This window comes from Pygocentrus nattereri, chromosome 9, assembly GCF_015220715.1.
Source record: "Pygocentrus nattereri isolate fPygNat1 chromosome 9, fPygNat1.pri, whole genome shotgun sequence".
Lineage (NCBI taxonomy): Eukaryota > Metazoa > Chordata > Actinopteri > Characiformes > Serrasalmidae > Pygocentrus > Pygocentrus nattereri.
Window position 1 is genome coordinate 17,790,477 of NC_051219.1, and position 23,329 is coordinate 17,813,805.

A 23,329-nucleotide genomic window follows, 5' to 3' on the forward strand; every position below is an offset into this window, starting at 1 on the left:
CTAAGCTGAACGTGAGGTCTACTTCAGGAAGCAGACTTTTTCTGATAAGCCAACTATCCAAACATGCAAAGTTTGTACAGTGAAAAACAGTGATTTTGTGTTAAGTGGTTGCATGTGAAGAAAATGTTACATCAACACAGTCACTTAACTTTATTTCTTTTGGCAATTACTGTGTTTATGTAACTCATTTTATTCATGTGCAACCACTTTTATATATTTTAATCATATCAATTCAAAGAACCAGTGTAGTAAATTAATGATCGCATATGTCTACTCTTTAGGCTGAATAGGAGGTCTACTTCAGGTGGCAGACCTTTTCTGACAAGCCAGCGCACCAAGGGCTAAAGCGTTGTAGTGTAGCAAGGTGATAATCACAAAATAATTATACAGATTGTGAAGTAAGCTGCCAGTTTTGTTGCTTTTCTCAGCACAGCTACTGCAGCCACTTGCAGCTTTTTAGTTTGCGCCAGATTGCAGTTTAAGATTATAATGACAATGGAATATCATCAACATCAATCTACTTCAAATGGGTTATCAATTTTCCAGATGTTACAGTTATTTTTCTATGAGCTGATATTTGACAGGTTGGCTGTAAGAGTAAGCCCTCCCAATTTATTGATTTTCCCTGCAAAGTCTAGCCATCTTTGACAGAGGCAACCTCTACTATGATTATGATTTACATGATTTTTCATGAAATTGTTATTTGCAGATTATCATATACATTTAATTGATGTGAACACGTGAATGGAAGCAAAAATGCTGCCCAGTCTGCTCTGAGAGGTGCCAGACTTGGTTTGTTCAGGCACAGTGTAAGCCAAGCTGTGTCCAGATTATCAGTGTTAAACCCTTCTCCCTGTCCTTAGCTTTCTCCACTGTCCCAGTCAGGGTTCAAAGCCATCAAACATGGCCAACTTCCCATCAAGGGGCACCACACTATTAGTCTGAGAGGATTACAGGAAGAGAGATGTTATTTTCTCTGGTTTGAATCATCCCACCTGCCGCACACGGGAGCTTTTGAGCCTTTCTGGTGATGCCCGGTTTCAATCACCTGCTCCTGATATCTGCTTGTTATCCTCTAGAGTGCTCAGGCATTGCCTTGTTACAGTGCCTTTTATTTTATATAACGGGCTCATGACTGACTTCTGTTCTGCTGTGTCAAGAGTGAGAAGTCAATGCTTGTTTTGTTGTTTTTTATTATTATTTATGGCTGTGTACTTCAATTGGGAAAAAAGCTGAAGGGTTTAACCTATATAGGCAGGTTTTTGGAGGGTGACATCTGTAGTGTGTGGGGTAATCTTGGTCCTGTGTTGTTCTCCTCATGTAATTAATTCTCCACAGCTCAATAGGGAAAATAGCACAAACATGGCAAGGTCTTTGCTAGTGTGGGATGTTAATGTTAAAGCATGCTGTGCTTATTATGGGCTTGCATATTCTTTCAAACTTTGAGAGTGCAGAACTTACAAAAGCAGAATACAGTGCCCTTCACAAATACTGGCACACCAGGTAAACATCTTCCAGCAGCACAGTGATCCAACGCACACCTCGTAGTCAACAGAAAAATGGTTCGCTTACCATAGAATTAAGATAGAAAACCTGTGGGATGAGCTGAAGAGGCGAATCCACAGGCTTGGACCTCGGAATCTGAAAGATCTGGAGAGATTCTGTATGGAGGAATGAGGTCTCAGATCCCTTCCCTTGTGATCTTTATTAGGCTTTATAGGAGAAGACTCATAGCTGTTATCTTTGCAAAAGGGCAATTGTGGCTCAAACAGACTTAAGAAAAATGAATATTTTGATAAGATTTAGGTTTTTACTTTCAGTCATTGTACTTCAAATAAAGCTTAGATCTTTGTTAACATTTTGGATAAAAGATCAAAGCAATAAAGATGTTTTTACAGCCTGTTTTGCTAATGTTTGCCAATATATGTGGAGGGGACTGTATTAAAAGTATGTGAGGTTGATTTATTATCGCCATATCTACTTAAATATGCTATAATGAATTTTTCTGTTAAATACACTAATAAACACTAATAAAACTAATCTGTAGCTGCAGCATCTATAGCCCACAGTTGATTACCAGAAACAATTCCAATATGCTGCTCAGGGTTAAAACTCTTCTTTTATAAGTGCCTTTTCTATTATAAGTACAGCCAGATGATTCTCCATGATCACTGATTATGCTGTACATGTGTCGTTTTCTCTAATAGTGTTGGCGTATTCCCTTAAATACAGGGTAAGGCTGTTTAAAATTGCTCATCATGCAATACAGGCTCCAATACAGTGCTGCAGAAATCTTCTCAAGTAGAGTTTGGAGGCTGTTCATTGGACATTAGATACATATTCATGGCACATGGGATATAGAGCTGATAAACTCCTGTCAGTCTGAAACCCTATCTTCCTTAAGGGGAGCTCTCGGTTACTGGCAGTGACCCATTTTTTCATGTGATTCATTTTGGTAAAGCATTCAGTTAGTTGGTCTAAGGCAGAGGTATTTAATTAAAATTCAGTAAGGTCCAGCTAGAGAAAATGTCCTCAAGCAAAGGTCTGGAACATCATAATTTCTAAACTGCATCATGATTCAGTGCCATATACTGTATACTGAAGTAGCCTAGAAGGTATATCAACAAATATACATATATATCAACATATCTTATGCAGTCAACAGCTGAAAATTTCAAGATTTATTATCAGTTTTCTCTTTTTAGAGCACACTGTGAAAAGTAACTTCCCCTGACCCACTTTCTTCTCAGACAGCTGTTTCTCGCCTGGTCCCTCCCATCTGTGCATCACTCATCGTAATGCACAGATCTGATTGGCTGAGTAGCGCCACGTGTGATATTGGTCAACGAATGCGATTTGTTTGTTTTGTTTGTCCGGGCCGCTACACCGTACCGTAAAGGCTAGAAAAGTTAATTGATTAAAATAAGACCACCCTGTCAAAATGAAATAGTTCTTTATAGTTTTCGGTTACAGGTCCAGGTCGGCGTAGGACATCACCTGGGTCCAGACTCGGACAGCGGTCCGCCTATTAGGGACCTCTGGTCTGAGAAGTTACATTTTAAATTACATACATTTTAAGTACTTCAATTTTGCTGCATTCTTTAATTGGAAATATAACACTTGCAGTGGAAAGCGTATGGTTTGTAGGCCTTGAAAGCTAAGCAATGATTACAAAATTAGCATTTAGTTTTATTTAAAAACTATGCACTCTTTTTCAGAGTTCTGAAGTCAAATGACAAACCTAGACACACTACCAGTCTTGGAATTTTTCTTGATCTCTATTCACCTCAGAGTCAACAATATGAAAACTGAAACCAGTCTAGACCTATGCATTAGTGAGCAATGCTCTTTACCTACCTGGCATTGACGTATTTAGGCTGCTAAGTAAAAGAAAAGAAGCCCTGGTGGAAAGTGCTCTGCCATGACCCTGTTGTATGCCCCCCAGATTAAACAATTTCTCTGGGTCTCTCTGTTGGAGTGAGGGGCTGCCTGGGGTGATGGCAGCAGGCTGCCAATCTCCTGTCAACTCGGCCCACCGGGCAAGATTGGGCCTCCAAAGCTGCAGCTCTATTTCAGTCACCCCATCAGCTGTGGGTTAACCACTAGCTCCACCTCACATAGTTTGACACTGAAGTCACTAATAGTGTGACCAAAACGATTATTAGCGACTGCCACCGCTGTCAGGGGAGGTGTCGGTACATAAAATGCATTGTGCTATTCATCAAGGCTCTGAGTTGGGCTTATGAAAGGCACTGAATGTTTAGTGCTATTGAATTGGAGCTGCTGGCAAGGTTTATTGTGTGGGCTTGGCTGATTTTGTAATCTGTGGTGGGATTTTAATATTTCAGCCTTTAAGTCTGGGTAGTAATAAAGATGTTCCATTGACTGGATTTGCTCTGCCTGACCACTTCACTCCAGACTCCTTCCCTGTTTACCCTGAGCGAGTCATTTTGAGTCAGTGTAAAGAAGTCTAATTTTTTTTCTGCCTCATGTCCTAAATGACAGAATGGTTATATTCCCTCAAAAGTGGGTGGTTGTTTGAAATGAATTAGGTGCTGAAGGCTGTTGGGTGAATTTTAATGTCATTGGCTCTCAAACTCAAAGGCAGCTTAAGTGTTGAGCCCACGGAGAGGCCTCTTCACCCACTTTACACTGCGGCATGTTCCGCACAAAGGCAGGCCTACGCACACACAGCGTAGACACCAATAGACGCGTCATGTCTCTGCGTTAAAACGACAGTCCATTGACTCATTACACCACACAGTTGCTGAAGTGGCTTTGTGTTCTTCATGGCCTGCAGTCGTGTCGAGCTCTCCATACCCCACTCAATATAAACATGCTCACAATTGGACCTGAGAGGCTTTCCCACCACAAACAGTGTCAATAGGGTCATATGACTAGGCCCCTCTCCCCACGCTCCCGGCCTTGCTTACCACGCCAAACTGAAAACATGCAGGTCACTGGAGGTTGATTCATTTGCAGCACTCAAAGTCCAGCTCATCTATCTTGTAGTCAACCAGGAATAGACTTTTGGCCCAGATTCCCCTGTGGGCTTTCTCCTGAAGCCAGCCCTGGTGAAAACTCAATACTCCTCCCTCAATCAAATCTTAATTCTTCATTTCGCGGCTCATGTTGGGTGTCATTTTGGACATTGCTCATTAAAGGATGTCCAATAAAAGAGAACAACTCACAATTTACTACTGGAATAAATATTAACTTTGTGGATTACACAGTCACTATATCGCTGTTGCTGGAGAAAAACCATCTCCAAAACCATCTCCAAATGGATAACTTTACAGGAGAAGGAAAAAACCTACTTTACTTTTAATGTAAGTCAACGGAACCAGAACCCCCCCCAAATCATTTCTTTTAATCCATTCATCATGAAATTTACATACAATATAAATTGGTGACAGGTATTTTCAAATTATGGCAAAAACTGGAGAACATCAAAAATGGAGATATAAGCCTTTCTTCCGACAACAGTGATATACTAAACTGCTTTTTCTATTTTGCAATGGATTTAGATAGCAGTCGGAGAGATGCACGGAACAATGTTACTCCTTCGCTACAAGCAATTAGGCCGTGAACGGCCTGTTGTCTCTGTGTGCACAGTCTAATTAATTAAATTTCCGATGTGAATAGACACTTCACATTCAAACGTTTGACAAGCCATACAGGTAGAACTTCCACCCACACTCAACTCGTGCAGCCTTTGCCTCTACATTTTAATAGCATGGTGACATTCACACATAACACAAGAATTAGCACTGCATTTGCACTGCATGTTATTTCCCTTCAAAGGCAGACTGCTTAAAAGAGAAAAAAGGAGCAGGGGGGGAGAGCACTGGATAAGATAATATTACATAGGTGTTCCTACATTCGTAATGTGTAAGCCTCAGGTGGCTTCCCTGTTTATTTGTGCTAATGAGAAGGAGAGTCTAATTAGCTGAGTTTACTCCAGTATACATCGTGCTGCGTTCGCTGCATTCTTTGTGACATGATCAGGAGTTATTTGAGGGTAGTGCTATTTGGGGTTGGAGTTATTTTGCTCAAGGGCATGACAGTAGTGGTCAGGGTGAATACAGAGACATTATATGCTGCTGCATCCCTTTTCCTCAAAATGCCGCTACAACTTATAAACAACTCTGTTACACTCTAAGTGGAATATCTGTGCCATTATCTCATGTTTATTTGCAGTCTGTTCTTGTCATGGTCTACTAAGCTAGAAGAGGAGACTAAAATAATGATTTTTCTTTGCTTACTGAATGCAATTTAAGTACATTAGCATATAAAACTGTGTATAAAAGTCATTTCACATCATGTTCTACTCCAACTGCCAATTACATTTGAAACACAAACTGTGGAAGGACTATATTTAGGCTAAGGCTAAGGCTAATTATTCAGTAACTACAGGGACTTCAATGCAAACTAATTGAGCTTTTCGTAGGTTATAGAAGTGTGTAATAAAACGCTGGGCCTGCCAGCAGGATCATGGCTTGTTTAACCTCTTTTTGCTGCAGTGGCTCTTCTGAGGGCGGCACGGTCGCGTGGTGGGTAGTGCTGTCGCCTCACAGCGAGGAGGGCCTGGGTTCGATTCTCCGGCCGGGTGATCAGGGTCCTCTCTGTGTGGAGTTTGCTTGTTCTCCCTGTGTCTGCGTGGGTTTCCTCTGGGTTCTCCAGTTTCCTCCCACAGTCCAAAGACATGCAGTCAGGCCAATTGGACATGCTAAATTGCCCCTGGGTGTGAGTGTCTGTCTGTCTGTCTGCCCTGCGATGGACTGGCGACCTGTCCAGGGTGTATCCTGACTTCCGCTCGAAGACTGCTGGGCTCCAGCACCCCCCTGCGACCCTGACGGAGAAGCGGCTTAGAAAATGGATGGATGGCTCTTCTGATGTAAGCTAGCAGAGGTGATATCTCACCTTCATAACCACAGTTTAAAACCCCTGTATGATGGACTAAATTTACTTATTTTACTGCCCTGCTAGAAAAAAAACAGCAAAACCACCATATTGCTGCTGTCGGAATAAGACTTTGTATGTCTATTTTTGTTGTTTTTCAGTTTTTGGCATAATTTGAAAATGCCTGTTCCCCTTTACATGGTATGTAGATTTCATGATGAATGGACCAAAAGAAATGGCCCAAAACGACTTGGAAAAATGTCTGGTTCCGCTGACTTACATTGAAAGTATGTTTTTTCCTTCTCCTGTAAAGTTACCATTTTGCAGACATGAGATTTTGTTCCGACATCAGCGATACTACAGGCCCATGTTTGCTCGTCCAGCGTTCCTGAAATCAAGCCTTGTTTGTCCTCTTTGCCTCAATTTTTTGCCTTGATTCTTCTCAGAAGGACTCTAGATAATGGAACACTGCATGAGGATTTGACTGAATTCAGCCACAAGGGCATCCATAAGGTCAGGTGCTGATGTTGGTTAGTTCTGGATCACATACGCCCCTCCAACTCATACTGAATTCGATGAAGCGCCATTACTCCAGAGTACCCAGTTCCTCTGTTCCACAGCCACAAGGCTGGTGAGCTTTAATCCCCTCTAGCTGTGTGGCTCCTTCAGAGCATCCCAGCCTGTTAGAAATTCTTTTCTATATAAATCATACAAACTATATGAGTGCAACTGAACACCCGTGTCAACAATGAGGTGGCCTTAAAATAGCCAAACTGGCTCATTAGAAGGGCTGTCTGAATACTTTTAGCCTGTTGTGGAGAAAAGCCATGTTTACCTACCAGCTAAGAATGATGTAAAATAACTGGTTTCACCTGCCAACACGAGGGCTTCAGGGACAAACTGAAGGACCCTAAAACGGTTCGTGGCCGTGTGCACATTTATTTATTTCTTTAATCGTTTTTTTGGCTACAGCCCCACTCTGTCCACATAGTTTAGGTGGTAAAATATCATGGCCGCGGTAGGGAGAATCTCTCCAATTCTTCTGTTGTGCTCTGCGTTTTCCTCGCTTCTTTTTTCCTCCTCCAACTTCGTCCGTGCTAGCTGTGTAAGCAAGACGGAAAAGTAGAGCCGCGCTGAAGAGACTAACACGCCACTGTTTCTTCTGTTGTCGTTTCTCAGGTGTCTGGTGTAAATGAATTGGATGAGGCGGTGGTGAATTGTTCGTTAAGTGCGGCTCACTTGAGGAGAAGTGAACTGGAGCTGCTGTGGAGTCTCTCAGTGAGGGGAGTGAGTGGACTCACGGCTTGGCCAGCTAACCGCTCAGACACTTCACACGCCTGCTGGAGTTGGAGAGGCTCAACTCGTTAGCGCAGCAGAGGAACATGACTAAAACTGGAACCTCGGTGCTTTCGGCGACACACCGCCATAGTCTGAAGCCCTGAGAGGATGTCCGCGCGGATGTTTCGCTGAAACACACCGAGAAGCAGCACGAGGAGGAAGGAAAAAGGGAGGAAGGAAAGAAGGAAGGAAGGAGGGGGAGCAGCCCTACCTGAGGGGAACCGAGCGCCGAGACTGTGGAAGTTGTCGCTACAAGCTGGAGGAGGGGGCAGACCTTTGAATAATGCCGGGGAACAGGGTCACCCACGACTGCGTGGCTTTGCTGATAGGCGCCGTGGTGCTCGTGGCGGCTCAGAACGACACGGAGCCCATCGTGCTGGAGGGAAAGTGCCTGGTGGTCTGCGACTCCAACCCGGCCACGGAGCGAAGAGGTTCCTCTTCCCCGCTCGGCATCTCCGTGCGCGCCGCCAACTCCAAGGTCGCTTTCTCGGCCGTGAGGAGCAACAACCACGAGCCGTCGGAGATGAGCAACAAGACCAGAATCATTTACTTCGACCAAGTAAGACTACTGAAGCCTTTCCCCGTTTTCTTTCGTTTAAATCTGTTAATAAGAAGTTGGGGCTAAATGTTAAAGGGAAATTCCACCGATTTTTTCAAAATTCCCAATTCAGTGGTTGAGACGAAGTGGTTCAGAGCGGTTTAGTGTGAAATGGTTCGTTTGTGGATAAACTGACCGACTAATTTCTTTACAGTGATCCTGACAGGAACCAGGAGTCACGATGTCTACAGTGCTAATATAGCCATTTTATTTACTATCCAAAACCACCAGTGAACCTACACGAGTCTAATGTTGATGATGGTAAAATAGTGGTCAGCTTGTTTCCCAGCTTGGACTGTTTTACCTTTAGGCACTCATGCATGTGTCCCTCCACCGTTTTAGACCAAAAGTCACTCGCAGCGTCTTCACAGCAATTTGTTTGTACTAACTTTCTGTGAGGCAGCATTTAGAGGCGGACGTCTGGTTCGTATCACTGCCGCTGTGAACATTTCTGACTCTGTACGTTTCTCCAGAATAGAGCAGAGCAAACCACTTTGAACGTATTTGGTTGTGCAGAAATGTTGAAAATGAGGTGAAGCTCCCCTTTAAGTGGGAAGTCTACAGTAATGCAGGTTAAGGCGCGCGAGCCCGAAGTTCGGAAGACCTTTTTTTTCCTGACGGGACGAAGACGGAAGGTTTTCTCCTGTCATTTAAAAGAACGCTCGCACTCGGAAATAACATAAGGAACTTGGTTAAATTGCGGTTGGCGCTGGGCATAACGCGTGTCAAATTTGCGCTTGTAAATAAATCCCGTTCTGTGGTCGAGATATCTGTGAACATCCAGACGTCGTGCTCCGGAATGTCTGGCAGTTAACGGACAAATTACCAGACGAGCCCGTCCAGTAAACCTCATATACCTGACAAACACAGTTTCACGGCACGTTAGGCGCCCACTCGTTGCTTTTTAATATCTATTTATCCGTTTAGTAACACCCAGATTTACATGTGCAAAATATGACAGTTAAATGTGAATTTTTCACATTTCCACAGAGCCCTCTGACGACCAGCAGTCACTCCTGATTAGTGTGAGCGGTTAATCAAGCCTGTTTCAGGTTCAGGCCATTATGAACGGCGATTGGTGCCGTTACATTATAGGAGTGTCCTTTTCTCTGGTGAATGCAGTTTGAAATGGCCACTGGAAGCATCCCATCACAACTGTGTGTTGGCTGTTGTATTGGTCACAAATTAATCATTGTTATAGTTTTCAAAAAAATATGCACTGCAAAAGCATAAAAGTTCATTTCAGAATTATAAAACTGTAAAGAGCACTGCTTTAAACAGACTGTCCATTCTGCATGGTTGAATTAACTCTTACAGGGTTCATTTATGTGCAGATGGACTTGTGTGTGTTAATTAAACATTATCGGTGATCAACACTGAATGTGTTAATTCCATACTGGGAATTTTGCAGTGAAGACCCTATGAACTTGGAAAGCTCACTCAGTACTGCAGACATTGTATTCAGCATTGCGCTCTAATGCCTGACTTATCCTTTCTGTATACTGCTGATGAACCCTAACCTTACATCACACTGAAACTTGATCTAGTTGTGTGTGCTGTAGCCTTCTTGCTTAAGTCATTCTGTCCTTTCTGTCTACCTGAGCCGTATATGTTGCATTGGCTTCTCTGATGCTTCTCTCATTCACTAGTCACTCAGATCCATCACAGGTAGCTGGGGGCACATTCTGACTGCCTGTGTGAGTTCACACTTGGTCTGAACTGATTGAAACTCTGTTGATGTAGAGGATATTCAGTCATATTCTTGTACACTTGCAAGTTTAAAAAATTATGTGTATTTTGCTTTTTTTCCCCTGATATATGTATCCTGCGTGGTGTTCTTTGTCGCGGCTTTATCGCTGAAGTTTCCTTTGGGATTAATAAAGTTTCTGTCTGTCTAGTATCTGCCTTGTATATCAAGAACTCCGCCGCAAGAGGTACGCCTGTGATTATTAGGTTACTTAATCCAACACAACACCCAATTATTCTAGAAACTGTGAAGCATATAATCCATGCAGGCTCAGTAAGTGCAGTTGGAGTGACTTAAGGACAGTGTTGAGTTGCTTTGGAGTATCATTAGGACCAGTAACTATGTCAGGTTATGTTTTATTGAACTAATTTTAGATATGTATCCCTTGGTTCAAGTAACTCTTAAATGAGGACACCCAGAATGAATTACTCTGACCTGTTCACGGAAGGTCCTGAATTTAAAGGTTTGGTGTGGGCCCTGAAGATTATTCATATAACTTAACAGATGGACTGTAACATATAATAATTGTTAACAGTGTAGTGCATTAAACCACACCCTGATATACCTTTCCCTTTACGTCCTTCTCATACTCTCTTCTTATCTCTCCTTCTGCAAAGCCAGTACTAATAGCTGTACATTTTGATGCATGACACAAGCTAAAACACGTCTTCTTTTCTGCTGAGATGCACTCTGTATAGGTTGCCCTTGAGGACCTATTATTCCCTACTCATTACTTCGGCTGTATGGGCAGGGGGAGGAAAGAAAGCTATAAAAGAAGATAGCTTGACCAGCTGCTTTCAGCTCCTAGTTTCTGCAAACCTCAACGCACACACCTTCAGCCAATGAACTGACCATGCAGCCGGCTGGGTTGCTCTCACCCTCTGTCCATCTTGTGGATTGAGGCCTCTCGAGGCCTTTATGTAACTCTCTGGCGGCGAAGCAAGCAATGCTGGCCTGCTACATATTGTTTGAGGTTTCTGTTGATGCCAGCTAAGCTCCCAATGGGACCAGCTCTGGTGCCGATGCTGCTTAATCTTCTCCCACACTTGCCGGACCGAGCTGGCCAGGTTTGGAGAGAACTATAGTGTGTCCACTTGTGAGGTATCTGGAGCTCCTAGATATGCCAATAGCAGGCAAATGTGTCTTATCTATGTCCCAGGATGATTATGGGAGAAAAGAGCTGTTTTGGGTTCTGGGTCAGGCCTGGGTTCAAGACTGAGAATCTGTTGGTTTGTTTGTTTTCACAGGATTTGTGAAAAATTTTAGGCTATTATGTGTATCTTTGTCTTTTATATCATTCCAGGAATCCTAATGCTTTTATGTTTGGACAACTCGCATGTTTGGTATTGCAGTGTTAAAATGTGTTGCAGATGCATCACAACGTAATACATTGTCATAGATAAGGTTCCATAGTGTATTTACTGCAAAGAGAAACATATGAATGAGATCTTTAAAGAAGTGGTTAAAAATTAACTAATTAACACAATTTCTCCTATAGTCCAAGTGTAGTTGATCGTCCAAGACATGTTTGGTGTTCAAAGCTTGCCATGCTAGCTTATACAGAAGCTATTACAGCTAAAAAGTAATGGAAATCTATGGCACCAAGGTTTTTTTAGGTGACATAGACTTGTTATATTAGCTGCGTTGTTAGGGCTCAATTTGAAGGGGAATGGTAAAAAAACAAAACAATAAAAAAAACACCCCTTGTAAAAGGACCATCCCCTCTTTCCATCCTCGTTGGATTAATGTGACATTAAAGAGCCTATTTTCATTCCATCCTTGTGTGAGATTTACACACCAAGTTGCCTTAGATATGTCATCATACAAAGTTTCGGTGGAGTAGAGTCACATACATTTGCTATTTATTAAGATTGAGATTAAGAGACCCTTATTAGTCACATAGACACTAATGAAGACACACACAAGGGGGCAGTGAGCACACTTGACCAGAGCGGTGGGCAACCCTATCCACAGTGCCCGGGTAGCAGTTGGTGGTTAGGTGCCTTGCTCAAGGGCACCTCAGTCATGTCCTGTTGGCTCAAGGGATCGAATCGGCTTCCTTCCGGTTGCAAGGCTGGTTCCTGAACTTCCAGCCCATGACTGCCATTGATAATACCATAGGGCCATAGGGAACATAGCAAGATCTGTGGGCTGTTATGATAACCAGTGGTAACCTGTAAGGCTACACTGATGTAGGAACTGTGGGCCGAAACTAATGCTGTCATTTTAGCTGACGATTGTCATATTAATAATTGCAGTTAACAATTTAATTGTCTTTTCTTGTTAAATGTTTGCATGTACAGGTGGAAAGTAGTCACATTGTCACCTTACTTGCTAGTTCTGGTTACTTAGTAGCTAACACTTTTTCAGTTGTGCTGTTGAATCAATAGTGAGCTCTCTCACTCACAGCAATTGTTTACAGACAGAATTACACAGAGTTAAGCAAAGTTAAAGAAATGTCTTTCAGAGAGAAAATACAAACAAAAAACAAGCATTCTGCCAGCATACACACTAAAAAAATTAGAATTAGCACTGTAACCCTGTTAACTGCCCTGTTTACAGGGTGTCTCAATTCCTGCATTTACTGCTTTGTAATTTACATTTATTTAGCTCAACCCAACATATTGTAGTGATCTCAAATAATTGTGAGTAGGTGATTATGTAGTAATTGTGACAGCCTGACTGATGTCCATATGCAATATTTTATATTTACATGTCTGCCGATACTGATGCTATAAAAACATTTATAAAAATGCAAAAATTAAGAGCAATTAAGACTAAATCTTAGTCTCTTGAGACTAAAAGTTAGCACAGTTGCCCAGCGCCATCCAAACATTCTCATTTTCCGGAGTACAGTTAATATATAATCAAAGATTTGAAAACGGTTTGAAATATCTGTAAAATTTAAACATTAGTCTGATGTTTACTATTTTATTAGTATATTAGTATTTAAACATCAGAGTAGCAGCAGCTACTCACTTTTTCAAAGTGACGATAATTGTCATTTTTTCAAAGTGAATAATTGCTGATAACTAATAGGATTTTGACATCATCATGTGTTGCTGTTCACCAGTGAAAGATGTTAATAAAATAATAAAGATGTTAATGAAAAATTAGAGCCCTTTTTCTTTGGTAACTATTTTAACATTTAATTAAAAAAAGTATAAAATGTAATAATAAATAAATAAATAAATAAACACACTGCCAGCTGCATCTCCAGGAGATGAACATTGTGCATAATATTCTAAATGTTGGTTAACCCCTTAAAATCCCAGACTTATTACATACTAAGGCTTATTATTCAGTAACTTCAGGGGCCTTAATGCAGACTGGCTGAGCTATTCTTATGCTATAGAGGTGTGTAATAACATTTTGGGCCTGCAGTAAAGAAACAAACTTCAGAGATCAAACATGTCTTGATTGATTGACTGTGATTGGAGTAATGGGAAAATTGGGTACGTTTGGTTTTTTGGTGAACCATTCTTTAAGTCTTACTGAAATATCAGGTATGCGGAACATCACACAGTATGGCTGGTGAAACCAACACAGATAAATAGTGCTGGGCAGTATTAATCAAATTACGTATCACTGTATTTTTTAAAATATATAATGGCATCATGGTACCACATGATATTTAAATTGTTTCCTACTAGAACACTATGCTAAAAGAATGTCTTACAAACCTGACATGGCTGGGTTTGATTGCACTGTTTTGTTTTGTTTTCTTCTCTTAAAATTTTATTAAAGGGAACCTCACACAGTATTGTAAGTGTTAAGGTCTATGAATGGGGAACTATGTATTAGGTTTTTTATCCCTTTAAAAAATCTAAAGCACCCAGCAAATAAGATTTTGTAATCTATCAATACTGCAAGAGCAGTGCAACACGTTGGGCACTTCCATGCTGACATTAGTTGTTGTGGACCAATCAGATGTTTTTTTTTTAGTCCGTTTCATTTTGACAGGTGTGAACTTTGCAGCCGCACTTGCACACCAAATAACCATGATCCACCAAAAGAGTCAGCTTTCAAGTGAACCCTGGTTCAGTTGATGGTGGGAACTAGGCGTGAACAATAAGACATTTTATCGCTATTTTATTGCTATTTGTGATCTTTTTTGTTATTGTTATACGCAATATGCTTTTGGTGGTTATTGTTAGTGCTTAAGGATCACTAATCCTCTGCATGTTTCATGACAGAGAGCATAATTTGCCTTGTGTATTTGAGTTCAGTGCAGGGTAGAAATTTTGGATAATAATCATTGTATTAATAGTTTTTGATAGCAGTTTTTAAATGTGACACTAGTGGCAAAATACTAAGATATATATCGGATATTGTGAAAATTTCTTTCAGCATTGTAATATACTGTTCTTTCCATATTGCCTACCCCCTCTGAGAATCCATATTAAAGATGGTCTGCAGCAAATGATGGAATTCAGCATCAGGGAATGCATTCCTCTCCTTATGGCAGCACAGCAGCACAGTCTGAATAATTTGCCTGTTTTAACATTTGACTCTCGGCAGATGCTCGTGTCGTTCTTGCAGCATGAGCTGCTGCTAATAATGGCAGACGAGTAATAAACTAATGGCGAAGCAATGCATTTGACTTTGGCACATGGGATGCAATTTTGGCCAAGCGTTAGAGATCTGTTTAAATTCACATCGACAGTCCAGTCAAACATAACGAAGCAGAGATCAGGAGCGAGAATAAGGTTTATTTTTATTGCACTGATTATGATGCATGTAGACATTTAAGCCTCTCAATTTTCATGGGTAGGATAATACATTCATGTCAAGAATATATGTGAGAGATAGATATGGCCAGTTAAAAGTTAAAAACTGTCGCTTTTTTGCACTAATGGAGGCAAATGTGAAGGTAGCTGAGCACTTGCCAGTGTCCCTGTATCTGATAATTAAAGACATTTTCATGATACACAATGTGCACTAGTAGTGCAACATTTAAAAACAGCCGTTTTAAATTCTGGGCATGCTTTTTATTCAGCATTTCGCATACTGCACTTCACTAAAGCCAGTTAAATAGAATGGTTATGTTCTCCATTTAATGGAGCATACAGTTGGACAGTGTACTGAAGATGAAATATTGCCATATTGCTCATCCCTACCTCTGTGTATAAACTGGTGCACTTTGCACTGTTGAAGTGTGAAACCAAGTCAGCCAAATTGAAAAAAGTACAATGTCACAAATAAAGGTTTGGACTTTAGGAAACAAGCTAGGTGTCAAAACAGCCTTATACCACTATTGTTGGTATAGACAATACAGAACTAAAAAATAGTAAGGCGAAGTCCTTAAAACTTCACATCTCAATTTATAGAGGGAGAGTTTTGCTTTAAGGGTCTTTGCGGTCTAAAAGTGGCACAGTAAATACAGTGAGCCAAAATCCCAAAGGGCCTGAGAGACAATAGAGTCTGTACAATCAAAATATCTTCTCTCCTCATTCATCTATGTTCCTTAACCAGGAGGAGCTCATAGAGGAAGGCAACATGGCACATCCAGGGCTGAGCATTAGTTCAAATTGGACCATCCCTCAGACTTTTGTGCTTTTAAATGTTGCCCAGCGCCTTCAAGAATGTCAGAACAAGAACATATTTCTCTATTTGCAAGGTTTCATCATTTTGAAGTGAATACATGCATGGTTTTTGACCATGAGTGTTTTCTTATCTCATATGATACATCCAGTATAATTAAGCATGTGAGTCATGATAAGTTCAGATTTACTTTCATGAACAATAGAATTTTCTCCATGCAGTTGCTTTGTTGTGAATAATTGGTCCTGAATCGCAAGACTGGTCTGGGCTGTACTCGTCGTCAAAATAGCTTTGAGGATGACTCATTCAGATTGAGTGTAAGAAATCCTGATTATTCTTTGACTGCAGTGGAGCATGACAGGAAGGAAATCCTTTGCTATGCACGAGTGCATGTATAAATCAAGTCTATTCCCATCTCTTGCTAATATTTTCAAGGTTTTTAGCTCAAATTTGGATAGAGCACAAAAGAGAAATACACTGTGGCCAAGATATTTCTTCATAATAGCATTTGCTGAATTTAGTTAATTTCATGCTTTGATACTTCTAAAATATTTCTCCCCCCACAGGTTCTTGTCAACATAGGAAACTATTTCACTTTGGAGTCTGTATTTCTGTCCCCTCGGAAAGGCATCTACAGCTTTAACTTTCATGTTATTAAAGTATACCAGAGCCAGACCATACAGGTGAGAATGCAACAGACAATGCTTTGCAGACGTATATACAAATATTAAGTAATTTTTTTTTAACTAGCTGAAAATGCATGCATGTGTTTGTGCATGAATGTAAGACCATCATAAAAAAGTAGAACAAGTGCTGCTACTTTTAAGTGCCAGGTCATTTTAAAAAAAGGTACATCTTGTAGGACAAACATGTGATAGATGTAGTAGCTAAGTGTCCCATGTGCTTGTAAAAGTCCAGCTGCACTTATTTGACCGTGATTTTTATGTGGCTTTGCCCTCCACTGTCTTTCAGGTGAACTTGATGCTAAATGGGAGACCAGTCATCTCTGCCTTTGCGGGTGACAAAGATGTTACACGTGAGGCTGCTACCAACGGGGTTCTCCTGTACCTGGACAAGGAAGACAAGGTTTACCTGAAACTGGAGAAGGGAAATCTGGTTGGTGGGTGGCAGTACTCCACCTTTTCTGGCTTCCTCGTCTTTCCTCTGTGAAGAAGAGGCGAGCGACTCTGCCACCTCCGCCGCAGGCCAACAACTTACCATCATTTTGTAACCAATCTGTCAGCATTAACTGGAAGTACCCGAATGGAGGCGTTCTTCCAGACGCTCATTAACTGTTGCCTAAAGGAGGAAAAGGGACCATTGGAGAATTGTGGTGGCAACTCAATGTCCAGAAAGTATGGGTTCCCCTTTTCACGATGCAAACCACACATAGGGGACTGCTGCAAGTCATTGTTGCCTTCATATCTTTAGCAAATTCAGCAGAAGCATTTAGCAACTTTGAGTTCAGAGATGTGGATTTTTATTTTAGTTTTTTACCATGCGTGGTTCATAGTTGCTGGTTGCGAATGAGTTTAATCAGTTACTCGTCTGTGGGGTCAGTGTATGTCGTTTATGGTTGACCGTATGTCAGATGTTTGATATGTCAGCCAAGCACTGTTTCTTTGGAATGTTACAGGGGCACAGTGTCTCCATGTTTGCACAGAAAATAGATCTCTGTTGACAAATAAGAGGATGAAATTAATTTTGCGACACAAAAAGAAAACACTTAAAGCAATAGGGCACTTTACAATGCATAACTAAGCAAACCCCAAGCTCTGTAGTGTGTGTGCGTGTGTGTGTGTGCGTGCGTGTGTGCGTGCGTGTGTGCGTGTGTGTGTGTGTGTGTGTGTGTGTGTGTGTGTGTGTGTGTGTGTGTGTGTGTGTATAATTTGTATAAAACTCTGGGGTAACCAACCCTGCTTCTGGAGATATACTATAGTACCATAGCACCAATAGGATTTCCCTTCTTCAGGAGCACCTGAATATTAGTATTGGATTAAAGGAATGGTGATGTGAATAATGCTATTAAATAAAGCAATTAATGAAAGCAAATTGTCACCAGTTAGCATAGCGTTGCTAAAATAAGGCCTGTGTCTGATAATGGCGAACGGAGTTTGTAGTTAAAAGCCCCCAGAGATGGTAAAAACTCATGTTGTTCATTTATTGATTTATTTCACGCAGACCATATCACTAGTATTCCTATATGTAAACGTAACTGAACTTTACACTTGTTGGGTGACGTGATATCCTACAACACTACTACGTTCACTGCACCTAGCTCATGGGGCATTGCGCAGATATCACGTCTTTATATGGTGTACAGTTTAGGACATCCTAAGACTTCAAGTGTTGAGAAACCTCTTAAGTGGCCACAGACATCACAGGCTCAGACAAAACAGCCTTCCATGATAAAGTTCAGATTGGAAAATTTTATTAATACTATTGGCCAAATTAACCCCTTCAGTGGCCCACTGGTTCATTACACACTTCTATAACCTAAGAATAGCTCAACCACTGAAATACCTGTAGTAACTAATGAAATACTAAACCTGGGATTTCAAGGGGTTAAAGACAACAATATACACCTTTAACTTTAATGGAACTGCGTTATTATTATTTTTTTTTTGTACCAAGATTAAGCTTCAGCTCCTGTTTACTCCTGCATCTTCTTCAGTGTTAGGGACCGTCACAAAATTACCAGAAAATTATCATTATTGCTGTGTATTCAAACGCTTTATAGAAATCTAAAAAAAAACAAAAAAACAAAAGGTGATGAAAGGTAAAGAATGCACTTTTCCACATGGTTACCTGAATAATTGGATTCTGTTATCAGCACAGACCTAATAAAAATAACAAGTTAGTTGACGGCAACATTGTTTGAAGCATTAGCATGTGTGGTTGAGCTGATATCAGCCTCTGGTGGAACATTTCCAGGAGCAGAGTTGGACACTCTTACTTTGATTGGAGTCTGTTGATAATTTCTCAAGAATCTGTGATATCGGTGTGTTTTGGGAGTCATTATCACCCTTTAATCTTTTTCATATTTCAGGGACCTCGAGATATGAAACAAAAAAATGACTATTATTTTTAATTATGGCATTACACTGCCAGTAGAGCCAGGTGTATTTAGTGTTTTCGTCTTATGTATTTTCACTACAGTATCTCTGCAAAGTGCTGTACTGGAAACAATTCTGGTGTGTGCACACAAATTCCACAAAAATAATAGAAGTGAAGTGACACTAGAGTGTTCACTGAGCATCACAAAGTGTAGACTTTAAATAGCAACAGAAAACAGTTCCATGAAAGCCCATTGGCTTTCATTATAAGCATGTTTGGAGGCAACTGTTTTTTGGTTTATTTACTAAATACAGGGAAATGCGCTGAATATTATCCCTGGTTAGCAGTCATATGCTGCAGATACAACAAGCAGACATTAAGTTGAAAAACGAAAGAATGACAAAACAGTTAAACAACAGACTGCATTTAATTAAAAATCGCTTAGTTGTTTCTCAGTAATGAATACTCGTTATATCAGTATTCATTTCTAGTTCCAAAGAACAGTTAAAGCTCACATTTCTAGCCTAAATCTTGCTTTGATTTACAGGCTGTTGATAATTCAACTGGAATCAATGCTCCAATTTTTCAGATTCTGGTGAATAATTTTGCTCTAGCAAACAGGCAATAGAGGATGATTGGATATAAAACAAATATAAACCTAAATAAGCATTCGCAGAATATAAAGGCATTACAGACAACCACAAAGACTGTCTATAGGCTGCAGGTGGTGTAGGGTGAGCTGTATTATTGGAGAAGAGTCATCAGTAGTGGTTTTGTTTTACTAAGCAGAACTGAACAATGTGCTCAAATGATTGAATTTGCAGTGAATTATGATGAGCAGTATTGCTGAGGTGTTAATGAACATATGGAAGATATGTGAATATAAGCATTACTTCATTCCTGGCCTCACTGTAATCTATACCATGACACACAAAACAAATCGTAAAATTGCCCAATGTTTTTATAGCCAATGATGTTACACTGCTTAAAAAAGATGGTTTCTCAAGCACACACAGAAAAAGTTGCTTGTCACACCTTCTCTGGTGTTCACAGCTCAGTCGTACATCAGACAAGATTGCTTTATTAGTTATGTATTGGCGACAGCTGGGCGATCCTGTTTATCTGCAGCTGCTGCTTGATTTGTAGTCTGTGAGTGCTCTGCCCATAGCTTTCTGTGGTACTGGCCTTTCGGATTACCTCTAGATGATTATTTTGCCCTCAAAACGTATTTAAAAACCGTGACTCGGGTTTGCTTGCGTGCAATATATATAAACGCAGAGTGTTCGATTTTCACTGTCGTCCGTTTACAGGCACCTTTTGTTTCGAGAGATGTTAAAATATTCTAAATGTTAAAGTTCAGAGAGAAAGCGGATGCTCAGCGAAGCACGCCATTTCAAGAAACAAAAGCTTTTTGGCTTGGCTCAGAGTTGCACATCTGAAGTAAAGGCCCTCTAGATGATGCAGCAACTTGAATAATGTGAGAAGAATGTGGTGGAGGAAAAAAAAAAGCACTGTCCTCAACATTCTTTCCCAACTTTTTTTGTCCTAATTGCAGTGCGGGACTCTCTAGGTAATTGGATCACAATGGATATTTTCTTAGTATTTATATCATGTGACTCATCCTCTTGCATTTATTTTGTGTAAATACTCTCTTTTATGAAAAAGTCGCTATTGCGTATTGTTCCACTGTGCTTGGACATTCAGAGTCCCTAGGTAATATTACGCATAGACAAATCACGCTAATACTCTTGAATGGAGAGGCGGTCATTTATCTGCCAGGCATCATAAAGAGCTGAAACTGAGTTCTTTACTCGGTCTGATTGTAAATGCTGTGCTGAGTGGAGCGCTTCACTTTGCTTACTGCGTATTGATTTGTGGTCAGCGCAAATGGATCATAGAAAAGAACGATATTGAAGCCTCACTGTCTGTTGGCAAGCTGACAGCTGGTACTGAATGTTAAAGAGGAGTTAAAGGTGACTCTGGCATTAAAGGAACACTGGTAATAAACAAAACTACAGCAAAGGTTCCTACATGGTTCTTGGCTCGTGTGTAGGATTCTAGGAAAAACCTTTAGTTTATGTTGAATCTTTACATTATGTAGAGGTTATTTAAACTGTTAAAGTGTTCGTCACACTTGCACATCTCATCTTAGACGTCTCAAAAAAGGTTCTTCAAAGAATCGTCCATTGAAAGGTGCTTTAGGGGACCAAGGGCATTTTTTTCACTTCATACAGTATTGGCACAAGATGAATGGAACTGCTTTTTCTAGTGGCCATTGCTCCAAGTTTTATGGTTTTTGGTATATGCTCAAGACTGATACCAACAGGACCTACTGGTACTTGCGGTTGTTCTCATTTGCGCTTGGAAACACTTGCAGCTGTAGCATGCAGCAATTTAGCATATTTGTTTCTTTTTCAGGGGAAGACAAATTCACCAAGCACCATTACACAACTAGTAAGTCCATCAAAATCTGAACTAGAATGCTATATTTATATGAAATAAGCTAGCTTGGAAGCCAGAAACAATGCTATTAGCATTTATAGCAGTCTCCACAGAATGGTTTTGCACGTTTTCCACTCTTGACAGGAACAAATGAAGCTTTGCTTGATTCGATACTGGATTCTGTGTGAAGGGAGACGTGTGAGTGCAGCAAAGTGAATTGTATTATTTAACGTCAGCATAACTATTGTTAAACCAAACTACGTAGTAAGCAACAAGGCTAATTCGTTAGTTAGTTTAAATGTGGACATTTTGAGTGGGTGAGCGCAGTATGTTGTTCAATTTTAGTTAAGTAAGTAGCATAAGATGTTTTAGAGAGGTTAATCACAGTTATTATGATGGTTCCAGCTGTCTGAAGCAGGTGAACAATGAACTAGACATAAATCGGTAAGTTCTGTTGGTCAGTTGTTTTTTTAATGTGTGGTGGGAAAATGACCCCAAAGTCTAAAGAACCTTTTCTGGCACCTTTGTTTGTGAATTTGAAGATAACAATATTCTTGTTTATACAACCCAGCCTTTCCCCGCTCTTCTCCAAGACAGTATGTCTTTGTCACCACCACATGTACCCCACTAGTTCACTTCTCACTGTTCACTCACTATTAGTTCACTGTTTTGAGGTCTGAACATGGCAAAATATATGTATTATATCAGCAGTTGAAGGAAAATCTTGGCATTCATGTTGTACCACCTGGATTGTTGGTGCTTGAGCAGCCGAAAGGGACTGAGACTGTGATGGTTCCAGCGTTTTTTGAAGAGGTGGATTTCGAGCCAGTGGACCTGCTTGTGTAAACAGCACGGTGAATGCAGAGGAACACGTAACTGCAGTCGTCTGGGGCGGCTTCATCCATGCGGCAGATGGAAATGTATCGGCTCTGAATGCAGGCTGCCACTTTTTGTCCTTTAACACTCCCCTTTTTCATCTTTTGGATTTTCATCTTTCATTGCGTTTACAAGAGAGACCACACAAGAGCCAGCAAGTGACAGATATTTGATCGTGCGAGACTCTAAAATGGTTGAAGACAAAATAAGGACGCATTGGGAAAAAAAGTGTCAAACATACTCGCGCTGCAATGCGCAAACATGATGCGCCATGGAGCGCTGTGTTATTGCAAAGGGGACAGCATCTGGTCCATGTAATCGATTCCACTGATCGTTAACATGTATCCGACCACATGGTTGGATTGTGACTGACTTTTTCAAAAAGCCTTTAAAGAGTCATTATGTGTTTCTGTCCAATTAAATCAAAGCATCTGTGATTAACTGTGGTCCCTGTTGATTTGAAAGTCGGATTGGGCAGCCGCTGCCCAAGGCGAAGAGTGGACGAGATTATTTTTTTGTATGCCGTGTCCAGCTGCTCTCATACTGTAGAGCCTGGAGGGGCAGGAAAGGAGAATCCATACACTGTAATTGTAGTGAGACCTCAGGTTTCAGAAGGCAGTAGGCTAACAATGATTCCATCTACAGATCTCAAAGAATGTTGATCAGGGCTGCACAATATGGACAAAATACAAATGCAATTCTGTTGCTACTAGAGGTGTAAATATCTGACCTTATGACCTGAATTTTAGATTTCACCACAATTCAGTTTAATTACAATGGTATGATTCTGTATCATTTTAAAAATACTCTGCATACACAAATATTTACACAGCAGAAGAATCTAGATAATAATAACAGTGTCATTTGGAGTATGCTGATTGGTTTATACTGGACCCACATATTTCATTATAAATTCATAAGAACATTTAGAAAATTGCTAATAGTTCCATGAAACAACTTTAAATACAGGGTGAGTCAAAAGTCACAGGACACCATTTATTTTATTTTATTTTTTATGCTGTCACAAGCCTCCACGATGCGCTGCTGAAGGTAGTGTTTGTTGCAGATTTTCTCAGCATACACAATTTGTTAGAGATGACCCCAGATATAAAAGTTGATAATAAAATAAAAAATAAAATAAAATAAAACGGTGTCCTGTGACTTTTGACTCACCCTGTACTATTAAACTACCTGTAAGAAAATACTAGGGATATAATGATATGGGAATTGTCTGATATTTTACATTTATGACAATTTATCTGCCAGTGCTTATACATAAATATAAGCAAAATGTAGAAACTTGGAATAAAAGAAAAAAACTTTTT

At 40.4% G+C, this 23,329-nt stretch overlaps 1 protein-coding gene and 1 long non-coding RNA gene across 2 annotated transcripts; both read left to right on the forward strand.

The window, feature by feature from the left end:
* The first annotated feature begins 6,386 nt into the window (after positions 1–6,386).
* Positions 6,387–22,446, forward strand: LOC119264078. The gene is made up of 3 exons (XR_005130752.1): positions 6,387–6,397; positions 20,630–20,632; positions 22,307–22,446. It is a non-coding gene; the product is annotated as an uncharacterized LOC119264078 (long non-coding RNA).
* cbln4 (cerebellin 4 precursor) lies at positions 7,494–22,445 on the forward strand. Its single transcript, XM_017694260.2, has 3 exons — positions 7,494–8,299; positions 16,196–16,312; positions 16,602–22,445. The coding sequence occupies exons 1-3, from the start codon at positions 8,024–8,026 to the stop codon at positions 16,797–16,799; spliced, it is 591 nt and encodes a 196-aa protein (XP_017549749.1). The 5' UTR covers positions 7,494–8,023; the 3' UTR covers positions 16,800–22,445.
* Positions 22,447–23,329: the final 883 nt, after the last annotated feature.

What these genes read in the sequence shown, in the direction of transcription:
- cbln4 (XM_017694260.2), top strand. Translation starts at nt 8,024, where the DNA reads ATGCCGGGGAACAGGGTCACCCACGACTGCGTGGCTTTGCTGATAGGC. An exon ending in GAATCATTTACTTCGACCAA is followed by an intron (nt 8,300 to 16,195) that starts GTAAGACTACTG and finishes CTCCCCCCACAG; the next exon opens with GTTCTTGTCAACATAGGAAA. An exon ending in ACCAGAGCCAGACCATACAG is followed by an intron (nt 16,313 to 16,601) that starts GTGAGAATGCAA and finishes ACTGTCTTTCAG; the next exon opens with GTGAACTTGATGCTAAATGG.